The following is a 16,851-nucleotide window of genomic DNA, read 5'->3' as shown; positions in this document are numbered from 1 at the left end:
GAACATTTCAAACATACCGCGTTTTCTTTCAGGAATTCAAATTGTTATCGTAACTGCGCACAACTTTAGCTGGACTAATAATTTAACAGCGCAGGTGCTTTAAAGAGATAATGCACTTCACTTATCACCATGCCGCCTTTCTTTTCTAACCTGCGATCGACTTCAATAAGTTACATCACATTTTTTAGCTTGATAAATGTTCTCATTTATAGTTTTTGCGATCAAGTGTTTAGACTTTAGAAGAACTTCTGTTTTACGAATTGTCAAAGGCTGGAAAAAGACCTCGTTTTTTGATTGAATATCAGGATAAAAATACAACAAAACCGTAAATCAATAAAATTATTTCAGTGGTGTGTACAAAAAAATACTCAGTGCCCACATCTGCGATTGTTACGGTGTGGCAAAGTTCACCCCGAATATTGTAAGCCCACGAATTCAAAAGTAATATATTCTGATCATATGAATAGAATTTAACAATACGAATAGGACGCGGTAGCATTCTGAGGGACTGTAACTTTATCTAAGTTTCTCATTGTGTACCAGAAATTAATACCGGCCCGACAAAAGGGAGTCTCGTGATAAGTTATACATGACATGAAGAAATCAAAAGTTGATCATCTGACTGCCTTTTCTTTAGACGCAACAAATAAGCCACGAACATAATTCGATCGCGAGTTTTGTCGTATCCGACTAGCTATACAGACGGCTGCTTCATACTGTTCATAATATAGTACAAAATTAAAGGAATAGTAGGGCGGGGGAAGATGGGACATCTTTAGCACATAAGTATCCAAGTATCCCAATCGTGTTTTAAAAAATTAACAACAGTCTATGGGAGTCGTCAGGATATAGTTTTATAATTCTTAAAATTTTCTTTGTTTACTACTAAATGGGACGAGAAAATAGAGTTAAAAGGTGTCCCATCTCCCCCCACCGTACTGTATCATTGTTTAACAACTACGCAGAAAATGCGCAGAATAATTATAGTTACCATCAATATAATCGCACAGTTTGTCGTGCAGATACACGATGTTTAAGCTATTTATTTTGTCGTGTTTTATTGGAGCTCTTGTCTATGGACAGAGCCCAACAATGAGTTATAGCCATAGAGCAAGTGTTGGGGTGAATGGTTCTCTGTTTTGGGAGCTCATCAACGCAACGCATATTACAATGGAGGTAAGATTTCTTGTTATGTTCTTATTTAGCCCCTTTTCAACTTCGTAAGTGTTTTAGGTGCCGTGGAACCGTTGGTTAGCGGGACTGCCTACAACCCAAAGATTATGGGTTAAAAGTTCGTCGCTGCTAATCGTTGTAGACATATGTCTCCTTGAGCAAGCCATTAATGGCAATTGCTCCAAACCAGTTGTCAGTAATGGATTGTCTAAACTGTCCTCCCCCCCCCACTTAAGAATAAAGCAATTTACATACATGTAATTTTTTGCGCAGATCCACGTTCAAACAACCGGTTGGATTGGTTTTGGTATTTCACCAAACCCAAACATGGTTAACGCCGATATCTATGTTGGTTGGGTGAAAGGCTGTACTGGATATATTACGGTATGGTGTTGCGTGTTCTTAAGTAGCGACGTCTTATACAAGCCACAACTTTACAAATCAAGGAATATATATTATAGGGTGTAGAAAGATGGGACACCTTTTTATTCTATTTTCTCGTCCAAATTTGAAGTAAACAAAGAACTTTCAAAAAATTATGAAACCACATCCTTTCGAATCCAGTGGGTCATTGTTAATTGTTTAAAACACAATCAAGATATTTTTATGTTATTTGCTAAATGTGTCCCGACTCCCCCTTTTCTACTTTATCCCTAAAACTAACCTTATTGACGTAATTTGTTCAAAAATCCACCTCCACGCAAAACGACAGACGCAACCCTTAACAATATGCTTGTAGGATCGACATGCAACAGCAGATTCATTCCCACCAAAAGACACCCAACAAGATATAGAATTATTGGCGGCGTCAGAAACCAACGGCTGGACTATGTTAAAGTTTAGACGGCAGCTTGCGGCGTGCGAAACAACTTTTGATCGTCCAATCACGGTAAAACAAGATAATGCAGTTTGTTGGTAAATCACACTTTTAATACTTGAGGCAAAGAGAAAAGATTGGTTTTATTCTCTTTGCTTGAGGTACCCATTAATGTGTGGCAGCAGTCGGATGATATGATACAGCAGGCGCAGAGATGAAATATTTTGCTTGACACAGCATAGGTACTATTTTATTATGTCCGTAGTAAATTTAAATTCGGTTTTCAATGTGAGTTAATTAAAGCGCCGTTTCCGCTTACGTTTGTTTAACAACTCCCCAAACAATATCGTTTAGTGCGCATGCGCGGAAGTTGGAGGACTACGGGTAACCCCCATTTTATGAGTATTCCCCTTTCTTTTTCTTGGTCAATAAAAATAAATTGGAAAAATTACAGTACATTTGAATTATCGTGTGCATTCAGGAAGACACACTAAAGCTGATATGGGCGTATGGAACAAGCGATCCAATTGGTACAGACATTGTTGCTGGCAATTACCATGGTATTACAAACAGAGGTATGTAAAACAATGTATCTGGTACTTTAATATTGTACCTATACTAGGCCTAGAGGAGTGTGTTGAACTATGGTAAACTGTACAATACATGCCGGCACAGATGAGAAAGGCCACTCGTAAATCACGAGTGGCCCTTCTCATCTGTGATACCGGTATACTGTATATTAATACGTAGTTGCAGCACACAAATGCCACGCATGCTGATTTTTGCACAATTTTTATTTAATGGTATATGGTAAGCTGTTACAGTAGTTAAGATAATCGCTAATTTTATGCCTTCACGGTGTACAGGAACACAGAACTTCATTCCTCTTCAATCAATTCCAATTTCCCAACAAGCTACCGTGCCTGGTGAAACACTTTTAACTTTTGACTTTGTCAATTCTGCGTTTGCACTGCCTGCAGTTGATACTTACTACAGTTGCCGGTTGCTTGCATTTCCCACATTAAGCAGCAAACATCACATTGTAAAGGTACACAAGTGTTTTGTTTTAAATTATTATTTGAAAGAATAGAATATATAATAGAAAGAATAAGTATAACTTATTTACCCTTGCATGATGGAGCAACGACAGTCCTTTTAACAACAAGGATGTTTTGTTTTATACACCTTATGCCCAGTTACAAGTTACCGCATATGTAACTTGTTTTGTTTTAGATTGTTTTATGTATGGCTTTTTGTCTTATGTATGGCTTTGTATTTTAACATTAGAAGAAATAAATCTAAATGTTCTTGCAACATGATAATTTGTTACAATAGATAGAACCGATGATCACAAGTGGTAACGAGTTGCATGTACATCACATGGTATTGTACATTTGCTCTCAACAAACTTTACAGGTCAGATTGTAATTTAGTTTGATTAAATTTGCCTTGGAGATTTATTTTTATCTTTTGTCTGTTTCAATTGGTTGTGTGATGTATTATAATTGCATGTATAGTGTATTTTTTATTGGTTTAATAAAGAATAAATTAAAAAAAACTAATGGAATGAAAGTAGAAAATGGATTATAGTTAATGAAAACTTATTATAATGCAATTAAATATAATAATTCTAACATTTTATTCATACAGGCCTCTAGCTCGCTTGGCACAACAACACAATGTTACACAAATTTACCAACAGACTTTCAAACATGCCAAGGTGTTTATATGGCTTGGGCTATTGGCGGACAGGTATGCATACATCACTTTATTGTTACCAGTATTCAGAATGAATATTTTAGTATTGGGAATTCAATATTTTTAAATAATTAAATTTTACAGTCATTTTACTTACCAAGAGAGGCAGGATTTTCCATTGGCGCGACGGGAGACCCAAAGTTTGCAGTTTTGGAAATTCACTATGACAACCCTACAATACGATCTAGTACGTGGACTCAAAATAATTGAAAAACAAAAGTTTTTTACAAGTCTAATATCTTTTTAAACAGATGTTGTTGATTCGTCTGGTTTAAAGTTGACATACACTCCTAATCTACGAGCCAACGATGCAGCTATGATACAAGCAGGTCGTACCGTGTTTGGCTTAACTCACATAATCCCTCCAGGAGCACCGGCTTACAAAAGTTATGGAGAATGTACACAAAATTGCCTTGAATCTGTAAGCATTTTCACATTGTTGTTTGTCTGTGTTTTGCAGCCCATTAATTCACAAGTTTAAAAATAATCTGATTCTTTGTTACTTGTGGTCTGTTAATTACAGGCAATGGGGACAAGTATTAACAATATCACAGTTTTTGCAACACTTCTTCACTCTCATCTTCTTGGAAAAGCAATTTCTTTGAAGCACTTACGGTTTTATTTATATTTAATTTTTATACATTTTTGTCTAGCATCTACTAAAGCAACCATAAATGCCTAGAAATATCCAATTCAAGTTAAAATTAAACAAAAATCAAATTTTTCTTTATTGTTATATTGAAAAAATGCTTCAGTTGCCCCTACATAACACACACAAATATAATTCTTACAGAGGAACAACAGAACTTAAACCAATAGCAGTGGACAACTCATATGACTTTAACTTTCAAGAAAATCGATATTTACCTGAGTACCGTGTGGTGAAACCTGGCGATTCTTTGCAAGTTGTATGTACGTATAATTCAGAGGGGAAAACTGGCTTTACTTCGGTAAGCTTATCATTTATCTTCAGGCCATGGACATTGGTAATAGTTGGCCTATTTGTATACTTATTTTTTATGAAAAGTAGAAATGAAATGTTTCTCAAACTAATTACTCTAAATTTTTAAATGCGTATTTTGCGTTTTTGGTGTATACAGTGCACAGGTCATAGAGCGTGATTTTTAATTTTTTAAATTAAAAGAGATAGTGTTAAACACTAGTTTTCCATAAACAATGTTTAATTCAGGGTGGATTGGGAACTTCAAATGAAATGTGTCTTGCATTTGTATTCTATTATCCTCAACTGCCGATAACCAATTGTGCTACTGCCCCTAGCTTCCAGCTTTTGGTTCCATACCTTGGATACAGTTTGTCTGATTTAAGGCATGTAGATGTGTTAGTAAACAGAAACATTAACCAGTGCAATGTTTTATGAATGAAGAATTCTTAAACAAAAAATATTTTTACAAAAGAACCTGAAAACATGTTTAAAATCTCCTATACAATTAGAAGCATTTTAACTTGCTGATGAACTGATTCACCCTTTGAGTCAACATTGGTTAAGTTCGACTTAAACCCTGGTCCATAATTACCTTTTCATCCGTAAGATTTTCCCTTCCTTTTTATAGTTTGTTGATAAATATAAATTACAATACTTTTCAAATTAGGATGGTTGAAACTTTTATTTCAGTTATTTAACTTTGAACGCATACTCATCTTTTGCTGAAATAAATATAACAAGTGGTACAGATGCGGGTATGAATGTTTTGCAAGCACTAAACAATGTAAGTACATACTATATTTAATACAAATGTGGTATAAAGATTTTTAATGAACCTATATTCTTATATGAAAACAGCATGTCAGATTGAGATTGCATTTTTTTCAGAGAACTTGGTCTGCCACAAATATTGCCACTTTCAACAATGATATAAAGAATATGCAACGAGATCAGGAATGTCAAAAAAATGCAGTCACCCCAGCTGGTGTTGTAGTAAGTTATATTGTAATACTTTTATATATTTATCTTTGTTTAGCTTAGTTGTTCTTAAATTTTAGAATTAATTTGTGTACATTTCTTTGCACAGACTTTCCTTGTACCACCCCCTAACATAACCACAGCATACGTAGCCCCAACATTGACATGCAACCCTTCAACACCAGCCGTTACCCAACCCTTGCAAAACTGCATTACTGGTTCAGCGAATTCCCTGCAGTTTCCCTATGGCATGCTCTTCAGTTGGCTGGCTGTGATTATGAAACTCATTCTTCCATAGGTTGATATTTTTATATGTAGTAATATGTTTAAAAGATAATGAAAAGATATTTTACATGACACATACTAAATGGTGTAAAAAAGTTGTTTAAAACATTTTAGTTGATATGTTTATTATAGTATTAGATTTTATGATTTTGTTTTATAAGGATTTGCTTGCAGTGTTTTATTAGTGATAAAAAGTATATATACCCAAGAACTTGATGTTTTTCATATACCCAGATGCATGCTGGGTAAAGTTAGGCGAAGCTAAACTAGTCAGAAGAATCTTCTTTGCTTTTGTGTTTACCATAAATGCAACTGCGCCATTTATGTGCCATGGAAAGAGTTTTAAAGTCGTATCTATGTTATCAAGTTAGCTGCGATAATATAAATATAGTCTTTAGTAGCTAATGCATTTTGTTTGGCACTCACATCGCTCATTTGTTTGGCACTCACATCGTAATCAAAAGATATGAAGTCATTGGAGTGTGATTCTTAATGCTGCTACCATTGTGGGCGTGTCAGTGTGTGTCATACGGTAAAACACTTAGCTGACCTGGCTTCCTCACAGTGGCCACTAATTGGTTGTCTAATTATAAGCCATACCTACAGAAGAAAACAACCACCTACAACCATACGTGGTAAGCGAACACGAGGTGTATAAATTTAGGCACCTGTGTTATACCATCTTGCAAGGATAAATAAGTGTCATTAATTCATTTAGTGATACTGTGGTATGACTTATTCTTAAGCATTGTTTCTGCAACCCAAACATGGTCAATTATCTTATTGCATTTATTATATTACAAACACACAAATCCCAGAAAACTAAACAGTTTCGAGATTTAACTGATAATTCAAATCATTCTGAAAAAGTTAAAAATTGGAATGAGTATAGAAATAGAATAGATTAAAATTACCACCAATTACAAAATTCTCATTACAAGAATTAGTATAGGTCTTCTATATACAGTGCAAAAGTACATCTTTGTAACAAATCTTTGATTACAGTAAGTGCATATATAATATATTTACACGTTTTGGAGCCTGTAATTGTCAAAAAAACAATACAGACTGTCATAACAACAAGTCCGCTTGATTTTCTATTAGAGCATTTTTACAACAGTATTTCTTGAATGTTGAAAGTTAGTACAAAACAAAGTTATGATAAATTGATTATACATATGCTATATAGGCTATATATTTATGTTAACATCATATACTGTTTATAAGATTTGCATTCAATTTTATAAGATTTAGAAAAAAAGATCATAATGGGAAACAGACAATGTAAACAAATCATTGATTGACAGGCTGTGTTGGTTTGAAACCTACTGTAAAGAAGGGTAGAAAACTGGTAACCCAGTTAAAAAAAACTTTACAAAGTACGAATTTTTCAGCTGTATTGGGTTTATGATTGGCAGCTAAACAACCCTTATATCATTATCAAGGTGAAATAATAAAATGTTTAAATCTCAAAGAATATCCGGATTATGGTGCTGACTGCTGGTAGTAGATCATTGTTTCAAAACGCATCATAATCATTGATAACCATTGGTTAAATGTAATCAGCTCAAATAAGATGGAAAGTGGCGTTGAAAAGAGAGTTTTAATCAGAGTCTCCAAGGTATTCTTCATAATTGATGTTGGCTGTGGTGGCAAGCTTTGGTTTGAGTAGAGCCGCTGTTTCTGGATCCCCTGCCAGATCATATGGAAGTTTGTTGTCATTGTTTCTGATATTTGCAATTGCCCCTTTCTCTAGTAAAAACTCAACAACTTTTGCATGTGATTTCCAGGCAGCTCCATGAAGTGGAGTTTCTCCAAGCTTGTTCTTCACATTAAGGTCAATTAGATAGTTGTCAGTGAGCAACTCCACACATTCTCCATGGCCACCACGTGCAGCCCAATGAAGCGCCGTGCTGCCAGATTTATCGACCCCATTAAGGGCTACCTTGTTATCAAGACACTCTGTTAGGAAACTAACATTGCCGCGTTTTGCTGCTTCATGCAGAGGAAAGTCAATGGAGTCAGCAATATCCTCGGCCACATAGTTTCCAGGCACAATGCCACTTTTACCATTCAGTGTGGCTTTCCACCATCCAGATTCAGATTGGTCACTGATGTAGAGTCGATCACCTTCATTAAACGAAAGTTCATCTGACTGCACAGCTGCATAGGACCACAAGGCTTTATAGACTTTTACAATTCCGGGTTTTGGGGCCATTTTCGGAGGTGTTGGTTTCGATTTCCCAGACATGATGAAACACTTTATAGCTATAATGTTTTAACTTGAAAATGAATTTAGGAAATATGCAGTATTAGATGAACGTTAGTACATAAAATATTAGATAGACACATTTTTCCCTAAAACGTATGTAAAACAGGGCTAGACACTATAAGGCTATAAATTGATGTTATAAAAAGTAAAAATACCGATATAATAATTATAGTTTAAGCTTTATCTGGATGTATACTAGTCATAATAAACCAGACCATATACAAGGAAGAAGGAACATATGATAGACCCGTTTCGTCGTTTGAACTGAAAACCACCTCTAATAATAAAATCTTACGGGAAAAAAACAATAACTATCACATAAATACATTATGAGCCGAAAAAAATGTTTTTAAAGTTATAACTTTATGTAAAATTGAGCTCAAAAACAAACACTGACTACGAATACTCTGTTGATGGTCTGATTTAGTACACAACTGCAGATAGTTGCGTTTTTCTTCTCGTTCTCTCTTAGTCAACGAGTAGCATAACTTGCTTTGTTAATAAGAGAGAAAGTGCATCATTTGCCAACAGTAAGAAAAACGCAAATTGCATGCACATTCATTTTGATTTGTTAAGGAGCTTAGTTTTTAGAAGTTTGGTTTCCCGAAAGAACAAGACAGAATTTCGCTCTGCTCTAAGAACATGAAACTGAGTAGTAAATATATTTACGTTGGCTCTTCCTACGTATCACTGATATGCAATAATATGCTCACAGTTTTTTACGGGATATGTTTATAAAGTAATATCATATCATTTAGGGTTCTAAGGGTGAACAAATATTGAAAATTGTTGTACGAATAAACGTATATATATTTATTTTCATTGTCATTTGCCATGTTTCTTTTACTGCATAAACCAATATCACTGTTTAATAGATATTCTAAACTTAGATAGCTCAACGCTGTTTGCTCATTATATTAGTATGGTAGCAATGTCAGAAAAAGTAGGAAATCTTAACATTAAAAAGACCTTAATCAAAGAAGGGAATGGAAAGTTACCAAGATTTGCTGCTGGTTCAAAAGCTACATTTCATTTCAAGACAATTATAGCTGCAAAGAATTCAAAAGATGTAGGCTATGTTTTATCTTGTTTGTATATTTCTGTAAATGTAATGCTTGCTTACTATTGTGAAATATTGAGAGAGAAACTTTGTTGCAATACAAATATAAACTTGCTAAAGATATCTATGCAAAATTGCAATAAATAATCGCCTATAGATTTTCTTTGGCGAACATATTGTACACTGCAATTTCGCCCTCAACTTTTTATACAAACTTTAACCTAATTAATAAACCATGCTGGTCCTAACACGTAACACTATTTACATTTCTCATTAAAAGGAAGAAACTGTGCTTGATGATTCAAGAAAACATTTTTCAAAACCATTTGAACTCCTTATCGGCAAGAAATTCAAGTTAGAATGTTGGGAAGTTTGCGTGAAGACTATGTTGCATCAAGAGGTTGCTCGCTTTGTATGTCCAGTGGATGAGGTGATGGATTACCCGACAATATCAAGGAGTTTGCGGGATTTATATCATGGTAAGAGCGCAACGTTGATGTTCAGTGTTTGCACTGTGTCTTTGCTACTTTATGTGCGTGTATTTGCTTAATTGTTGTGTTTAGATTTGTCTTTGTTACTATTTTGTATTAAGTAGTAATAGTCAAAATAATTTACCTAATATGATTATTAATATACAATAATAAGATTATTGTCATGTGTTTTCTCATAGAATTTTTAAAACTTTAAAAAATATTTGACCCAGTTTTAAATCCAAAAGGAGTAGATTGTATTGGTGGTTATCTCATGCAATAAACAATATTTTAAATGCTTAGTAGATAATCTTTTATTTTGATTGATAGACTGGTTTTTGTTTAAAATTTTATGCAAATCCCTTTTAGTTCCATATCAGTATCTTTTTATCATTTATAGTAAATGAGAAAAACAGCATCATGCATATTTATTCAACCAAATTGTGCTCATGTATAATATAGTAGCAAAACAAATTACTTATCCTTTATTAAAAATGTTTGGTGTATTGCAGAAAGGGTGAGATTATTGTGACGTAATTGTAATTTAAACAAATTTGCAAACCTTAAATTTGCAATCATATCTAAACTGTTTTTTAAAATATATATTGACTTATTGGCATGCATGCTTTTGGTCTTAATAATAAACTAAACTGCCCATCAGTAAAGCAAGTTGATCTGCTTCTGTTCAAAATAAGTTTATTTTTTACACTACTAAGCCTATAACATGGTATTTATTTTTACCATTTTGTAGGCAAAGACCACACATCACATACTTGTGGATTGCATGCCATTGAAGATGGTTTAGGTTATGAGGATCTTAATATTCTTCAAAAACACATGAAGCCACTTACGTTTGAAATTGAACTGTTAAAGGTAGGTAATAAATGTATCACTCACAACACAAGTCCCAAGTCAAGGAAATATAAAAAATTGTTGTTGCCTTCTCTGTAACAAAAAGGTTAATCTTTAGACAGTTTTTCCTATATTTTTTAAAAAAGCAACTTAATAAAACTTGTAGTCACAAGTCATTATAAAAAACTGTCCTTGCAGCTCATGTCTCCAATTGTATAGCAACCTATTATAAGAGTGAAATAAACAAGGTCAAGGTTCATAGAGCTGTTAAGTTATGCTACAAGTCATTGACTAGAATTTTGTCAAGATCCTAAAAATATTGAATATACAAACCAATACATTAGCTAGTTTTGTTTAATAAACAAAATGAAATTATTTTCACACAATATGCAATTTAAGGTTGAAGAACCCATGATGTACGAGAAAGAGTTATGGCAGATGGATGAAAAAGAAATGCTTGCTAATGTTCCAAAGTAATTAAGTTTAATTGACCTTAAAATCCAAGGATATTTTACACATTTAACCGCATAGCACTGTAAGATAATTCTGTTATGCATTTACTGAAATTTATTTTATTATTGTGCTACCTGCTGGGCCTTGAATGATATTTGGATGTTTACTATAATAAGATTGTGGTTTAATTAGGTTTCATGAGGAAGGAAACAAGCTTTTCAAAGCTGGTAACATTACTGATGCTGAAAAGAAATATGCCAATGCCATTGGCTGCCTTAAACATTTACAAATTAAGGTATTATACTACTAATTGGAATCTTTTAGTTTTATTTTATTCAGTTTTCATTTTTTTTTTGACGAAACATTTACTTTTATTAAGTACTTCTGCTACCAGCCATATTGTAAAAATCTTTGCCATCGTTTCGAAATGCACTATGTTTTTAACACCAGATAGACTGTTGACAGATTATTTACATTATGCCTGGTAGCAGAAGTACATAATAAAAGTAACTGTTTCGTTTTAAATACACTACTTTTTTCATTACCAGATGGGAACATTTTATTCCTACCAAATAAGAACATTTTTTCACACCAGATAGGAACGTTTATTTTAACACCAGATGAATCATTGACAGATTATTTACATTATGCCTGGTAGCAAAAGTACATAACAAAAGTAACTGTTTCGTCGGAAATACACTACTTTTTTCATACCAGATAAGAACAATTTTTTCATACCAGATGAGAACGTTTTTTTTCATACCAGATAAGCAGTTGAATAATTGTTTACCTTACTTGTTCATTACCAGGAGAGACCTGGAACAGATACATGGGTTGATTTGGATAAACAACAGATCCCACTTTTACTAAATTATGCTCAATGTAAATTAAACCAAGATGAATATTCAGTTTGTATAACCAACTGTACAGAAGTACTGGAGAAGATAGATGGTGCTGTGAGTACATTTTCAGTTCATTATATTTTTAAAGTTTGAATCAAATATGAAATATATATTTTTATTAGGTTAGGGTAATGGGCCAAATCTGGCCATAAATAAGGTCCCCACCCACATAGAATAGACATCATTTTTATGCGTTCGTTGATGTCTGAATACATTCTGCCTCTGCCTTGATTTAATTATCTGTCGCTCGTTCGTTAGTTTCAAATATTCGATTTAGATGCGACAACACAACATAATTTTAAATCAGGATAATGTAAAAGCCCTATTCAAGCGTGGTAAAGCGCATGCCATGATTCTTGATGAGAAAGAATGCAAAGCAGACTTTAACCGAGCGCTCAAACTTGACCCAACAATTCGGGGTGAAGTAAATCGTGAGCTTGCTGCCATGGTAGCTCGACAGAAACAGCGTGACAATGCACTTTCAAAACATCTCAAGGGAATGTTCAATGCTGACAAACTTGAGTGAACATTCAAGTCCATCAGAACATGAAAAGCTGCCAGTAGCAAATTCTTCCGAATTGTGTCATATATGTTACAACTTGTACCCAATGCAGTATTTTATTACCAAGTCTGCTACTTAGCTTAGCTATCCTATGGTTTTAAAGATGAACTTGGCCTGTTTGATTGTCTTAATAATACTGTTTGTCCCACTCGTTATGTGCTGTTTTTTATATCTTTACCCCTTGAACATGATTTTTGTACAAGCTGTATCACATGAAACTGACACGCTTCAAAATTTGACCAGTCAGCATTTTAGAGTCTTAGATACAAATTGCACATTATATTTGAAATCTTTGTTGCATTCCACCTTTCTGGACTGTATGGAATGTTAATTCTAGTTTCATAGTTCAAACGATTGAAATATTCACATTTCAACACATGAGGATAAAATCCTATATATTGTGATTTTATATTGCTCGTATATGCCTATCGTCCCTTCGTTTGATCAACAAAAAATACATTTCGCCCGGAGCGGATTTGGGACATGTTGATGTTTCGTTGCTAAGCAACTAATCAGGTTTAACTACAGTCTTGTTTTGGTTAAGCGAATCGAATTAAGTATTTATTTGCTGTTATGGTTGAGTTTTACGCTTTAAAATCTCCTACTTTTTAGTTGATTTTATTTCCGAAGCTGTTATACAAGAACGGTAGCCTACGGAGTTTACAATGTACGTACTAAATATAGTGAATTAAAAACAACACGATACAATATTAACTAATATCTCGTAACATGAGTTATATATCTTCTATGTACAGTGTATCCGAATCCAGGATGTGTTAATCAAAGATCAAACAGCAGAGTAAAGTCGCCCAGAGCACGTCGGTCTCCTTTATTTTACCTGAAAAAAAATATAGTTCACGCGTCCGCGGTTTTGCAAAATGATTGGAAAAAACTGCTTATTTCTAGAAAAGTTCGTATGTTGTCAAGGACAAAATGAGAAATTAATGTTATCGGTCATTATTGATGCGACATATACAGGGTTGAGGGGTAAGATGGGATACCATTACCGCTATCACATAAATCCCATATTTCCTTATCGAGTTTCTAACAATTACCACACTTTTTTGTGAGGATGTGGTTATATAGTTTATAAACTCTTTGTTTACTACAATATGAGAATAATAACATGTCCCATCTTACCCCACCCTACAATAAGTTCAACCGAGCGCATGCGGGCATTACCTTTCTTGGACTTCTTCGGTGGTTGGGCGTATGCGTACTGAGGAGCGTTGTACCCATGTGGTGTAGGATAGTTGTATCCTCCTGGGGGACCTGCTGGAGGATAGTTAGGTTGTGGGTAACCAGATGCTCCTGGTGGTGGGGGAACATAATTGATTGGTGGACCTTGCGGCGGTGCTGTAAAGCCTCCTGGACCCGCAGAGTTTGCTGGATATCCTTCTGGAGCTGGTGGATATCCTGCGTCGGCGTAAGGTGGCGGGGCAGGGTTCATACCATAACCTGGTACCGAAGGTGCTGTTGGGTACATTCCAGCATCTGAGACACGACTTTTCTTTCCCATCTTCACTAAGCGTTTCAAAAGTAGTAGTTACCGAACGCCTAGTTCTGTGGGGTATATGATAGTATGACGTTATAGCACATAAACCTCTTAGTTTCTGAACATCTTTTGAAAAAATTAACAACGCTCTTTTCAAGTCGTTTATAACCAAACTATTTAAATATTGGTTTAGAATGCCAAAGATAATTAGAGACGCAAACTCGTACTATTCTCTCTCGCGCGTATAGGTATAAATGCCTTTGTAAAGTCCGGTTGCTAGGGTCTAATGTTTCCTAATATTTTGGCGAATCTAGGTAATCTCTATAGGCCTATGTGATATCGTACAAAATTTCGGGTCGATACCGGTTGTTTTAGCAACTGTCGTAATTGAAGTTTTATTTTATATTCTTGGCTGGTGGCGTTGCTGAACGCTTAGAAAGTTTAAAAAGATAATTAGATAGAATAACTAATTTTTCACATTGATTAAAAATTTAGGTAAATGCGCCATCTGAATAACTGTTATTGATGTGACGATTTTGCCTGACTGAATATAATACATTTTTCGTAATTTTGTAAAAAATATCTAGCTATTATGTTTGTCACTAAGCACAAATCATTCCAGCACCGACACCACTGGCGAACTATTGTCCGGTTATAAAACTTCAATGTTTACTTTCTTTGTAAGGGATCTATTCTTTTGAATCTTTTGTTATACCCTTGTGATCACATGACTGTATTGGGAGATCAGGTATCGTCAGAAGCATAAGTGAACAAGCTATATCAAAACTTTAACAAGCTATATCGAAACTTTATTTTATTTAGGCAAAATTAGCATGTGGCAATAATTGGGGGAAACAAGAAACAAAACAAATTACGCAAAATAAGCTCTGTATCATGATGAGAAAATATAGTATTAAACATAATGTGTATAACAACATGTAATTAAGAAAAAAAAAAAGTTTTACAGTATGATGGTTTAAACTGAACACCATTTTATATCTTTTATTCACTTGTTAAATTAATATAATAATGTTAACATTACCCTTACAAAATACACAGAAAAAAGCACTGATGTTACAATTATTAATATTTTAATATAATATTTAATGGAAAAGCAACTGCAGAATGTTACACAATATAGAATAAACACCAGAAGTAAATATCACTATACTGGAAATGTCTTAAACTATATCCATAAATATAATATAAACTTAACGCTCATACTAGGTTAAGAATATCCTCTTGGGACAAACACAATAAAAATACAAGGAAAAAAGATAATAACAATGTCGTGGAGAGAAAAAAAAAAAAACACTTTAAATACCCTATCCCTATTATGGCATAATATTAAGCCTTTATCAAATAAGAAAGCGCTTTTGACAGATTTTTAGGGATAGAACATGTTTATAAAATATCTAAGAATATATTAACATTGTCAAGTGTTGTACTCGTTTAATCGAATGATAAAACAGTCACAGCTGATTGGTAGAATGTCTACAACAAAAGCAATGAGTGCATCTTTTAAACCATCTTGTTTTAATCCAACAACCAGCAACAGAGCAAAGCTGTGCAGCAACCGATCAGAAAACAGTCAGCTGTTTCATCTCTTTTCTTGTGTCTCTCCTCCACGACAACTGAAACATATTTTTAATTAGTTGTTTTCAATGAAAATACCGATACAAATTTAAAATACAGGATTTTAAAGACTCTAAATCCTTACCAACGTTTGGAGCCTTTTTTCCATGTCGGTGGTCTGTTGAAATGTGTTGGCCTTGTGGGGGATAGCCCCCTTGTGGTGGGTAACCTCCTTGGGGTGGGTAACCCCCTTGGGGCGGGTAACCCGGTTGGGGTGGGTAACCCCCTTGGGGCGGGTAACCCCCTTGCTGTGGGGGATAACCAGGTTGCGGCGGGTATCCACCCTGGTAGTAGGGAGCTTGTTGGTACCCTGGTTGGGGAGGATATCCAGGTCCAGGTTGAGGTGCTTGTTGCATCCCTGCTTGTGCAACAGGAGGCTGAGGTGGGTAAGCTGGATTTGTTGCTGGGGGAGCACCATGAGGATCAGCAGCAGAATAAGGGGGTGGAGCAGATGCTGCCATTATTTCATTAAACAACAACTAATTTAAAAATGTTCAACTGTGGAAACAAAAAGGTTAAGCAATAATTTTACCTATCTGATTACGATGAAATAAAAGCAACTTACAAAAACATTTAAAGGCTACGTAGAGACACACAGTGGGTAAGTTCAGTAACTTTATAATTAAATGAAGTAAAATACTATATATTGTACCACTACTACCAGTCTACCACTCAACACTGTATATTTATTAGCATACTAGGATTTAATCTTATATTTAATATGACACAAAGATATATGACTCTTTAGCTTTATAAACATAACATATTCTAATACCCTTAAAAAACGACTAGTTTACAGTATTAACAACCGTGCGCAAAACTGTTTATAACCTTTACACTATGAGCAGAGTCCGTTTATAAAAATTGTTTATTTACGGACTCTGACTGAGATATTTTATCAATATACTGCTTGTCTGCTGTTCGTTTCTACAAGTCTAAGATAATAAAACCATTCGCTTTATTTTTCAAGAACTGAATAATGCACAACCGCTCTTCCTTTTAAAATTTAGATTTTGTGTGGGACACATATAGCAATATCACGCGCTAACTGACGCAACAACATATTTATTAAACGCCTAACCATACGTCACATCCACGTGACTTAAATTCTCTTAACTACTTTGCCCTGGCTTTGGCAAAGAGGGATTATGTAACGTATATCCAACGAAACAGGATTTACAAGTAGCTTATTAATT

General features: G+C 34.5%; 5 protein-coding genes across 6 annotated transcripts; 2 read left to right on the top strand and 3 right to left on the bottom strand.

The window, feature by feature from the left end:
• Positions 1–831: 831 nt before the first annotated feature.
• On the top strand, positions 832–6,354 carry LOC149739178 (DBH-like monooxygenase protein 1). Its single transcript, XM_089874220.1, has 15 exons — positions 832–1,176; positions 1,447–1,557; positions 1,913–2,062; positions 2,472–2,565; positions 2,857–3,038; positions 3,326–3,406; positions 3,641–3,742; positions 3,833–3,935; positions 4,000–4,169; positions 4,272–4,363; positions 4,542–4,698; positions 4,938–5,074; positions 5,382–5,475; positions 5,580–5,684; positions 5,779–6,354. Exons 1-15 carry the CDS (start codon positions 1,030–1,032, stop codon positions 5,965–5,967), a joined length of 1,914 nt encoding a protein of 637 aa, XP_089730346.1. The 5' UTR covers positions 832–1,029; the 3' UTR covers positions 5,968–6,354.
• Positions 6,355–6,725: 371 nt separating this feature from the next.
• Positions 6,726–8,596, bottom strand: LOC149739177 (osteoclast-stimulating factor 1-like). Its single transcript, XM_089874243.1, has one exon. The coding sequence runs from the start codon at positions 8,203–8,205 to the stop codon at positions 7,558–7,560; it is 648 nt and encodes a 215-aa protein (XP_089730369.1). The 5' UTR covers positions 8,206–8,596; the 3' UTR covers positions 6,726–7,557.
• A 484-nt stretch (positions 8,597–9,080) lies between these two features.
• LOC149739176 (AH receptor-interacting protein-like) lies at positions 9,081–13,000 on the top strand. Of its 2 annotated transcripts, none has more exons than XM_089874236.1 (7): positions 9,081–9,295; positions 9,567–9,765; positions 10,508–10,629; positions 11,008–11,081; positions 11,254–11,356; positions 11,871–12,017; positions 12,271–13,000. In XM_089874236.1, exons 1-7 carry the CDS (start codon positions 9,149–9,151, stop codon positions 12,487–12,489), a joined length of 1,011 nt encoding a protein of 336 aa, XP_089730362.1. In that variant the 5' UTR covers positions 9,081–9,148; the 3' UTR covers positions 12,490–13,000. The 2 variants fall into 2 exon arrangements, with proteins under 2 accessions (XP_089730362.1, XP_089730363.1); XM_089874237.1 differs by having other exon boundaries at positions 12,241–13,000.
• Positions 13,001–13,124: 124 nt separating this feature from the next.
• On the bottom strand, positions 13,125–14,181 carry LOC149739175 (uncharacterized). Its single transcript, XM_089874247.1, has 2 exons — positions 13,708–14,181; positions 13,125–13,363 (listed from the first exon to the last, which is right to left on the bottom strand). The coding sequence occupies exons 1-2, from the start codon at positions 14,042–14,044 to the stop codon at positions 13,302–13,304; spliced, it is 399 nt and encodes a 132-aa protein (XP_089730373.1). The 5' UTR covers positions 14,045–14,181; the 3' UTR covers positions 13,125–13,301.
• A 635-nt stretch (positions 14,182–14,816) lies between these two features.
• On the bottom strand, positions 14,817–16,181 carry LOC149739174 (uncharacterized). Its single transcript, XM_089874246.1, has 2 exons — positions 15,741–16,181; positions 14,817–15,654 (listed from the first exon to the last, which is right to left on the bottom strand). Exons 1-2 carry the CDS (start codon positions 16,114–16,116, stop codon positions 15,557–15,559), a joined length of 474 nt encoding a protein of 157 aa, XP_089730372.1. The 5' UTR covers positions 16,117–16,181; the 3' UTR covers positions 14,817–15,556.
• Between the last annotated feature and the right edge of the window lie 670 nt (positions 16,182–16,851).

This window comes from Ciona robusta, chromosome 3 (assembly GCF_009617815.1).
Source record: "Ciona robusta chromosome 3, ASM961781v2".
Classification (NCBI taxonomy): Eukaryota; Metazoa; Chordata; class Ascidiacea; order Phlebobranchia; family Cionidae; genus Ciona; species Ciona robusta.
The sequence above is the reverse complement of the archived record's forward strand: the minus strand, read 5'-3'. Positions and strand labels throughout refer to the sequence as shown.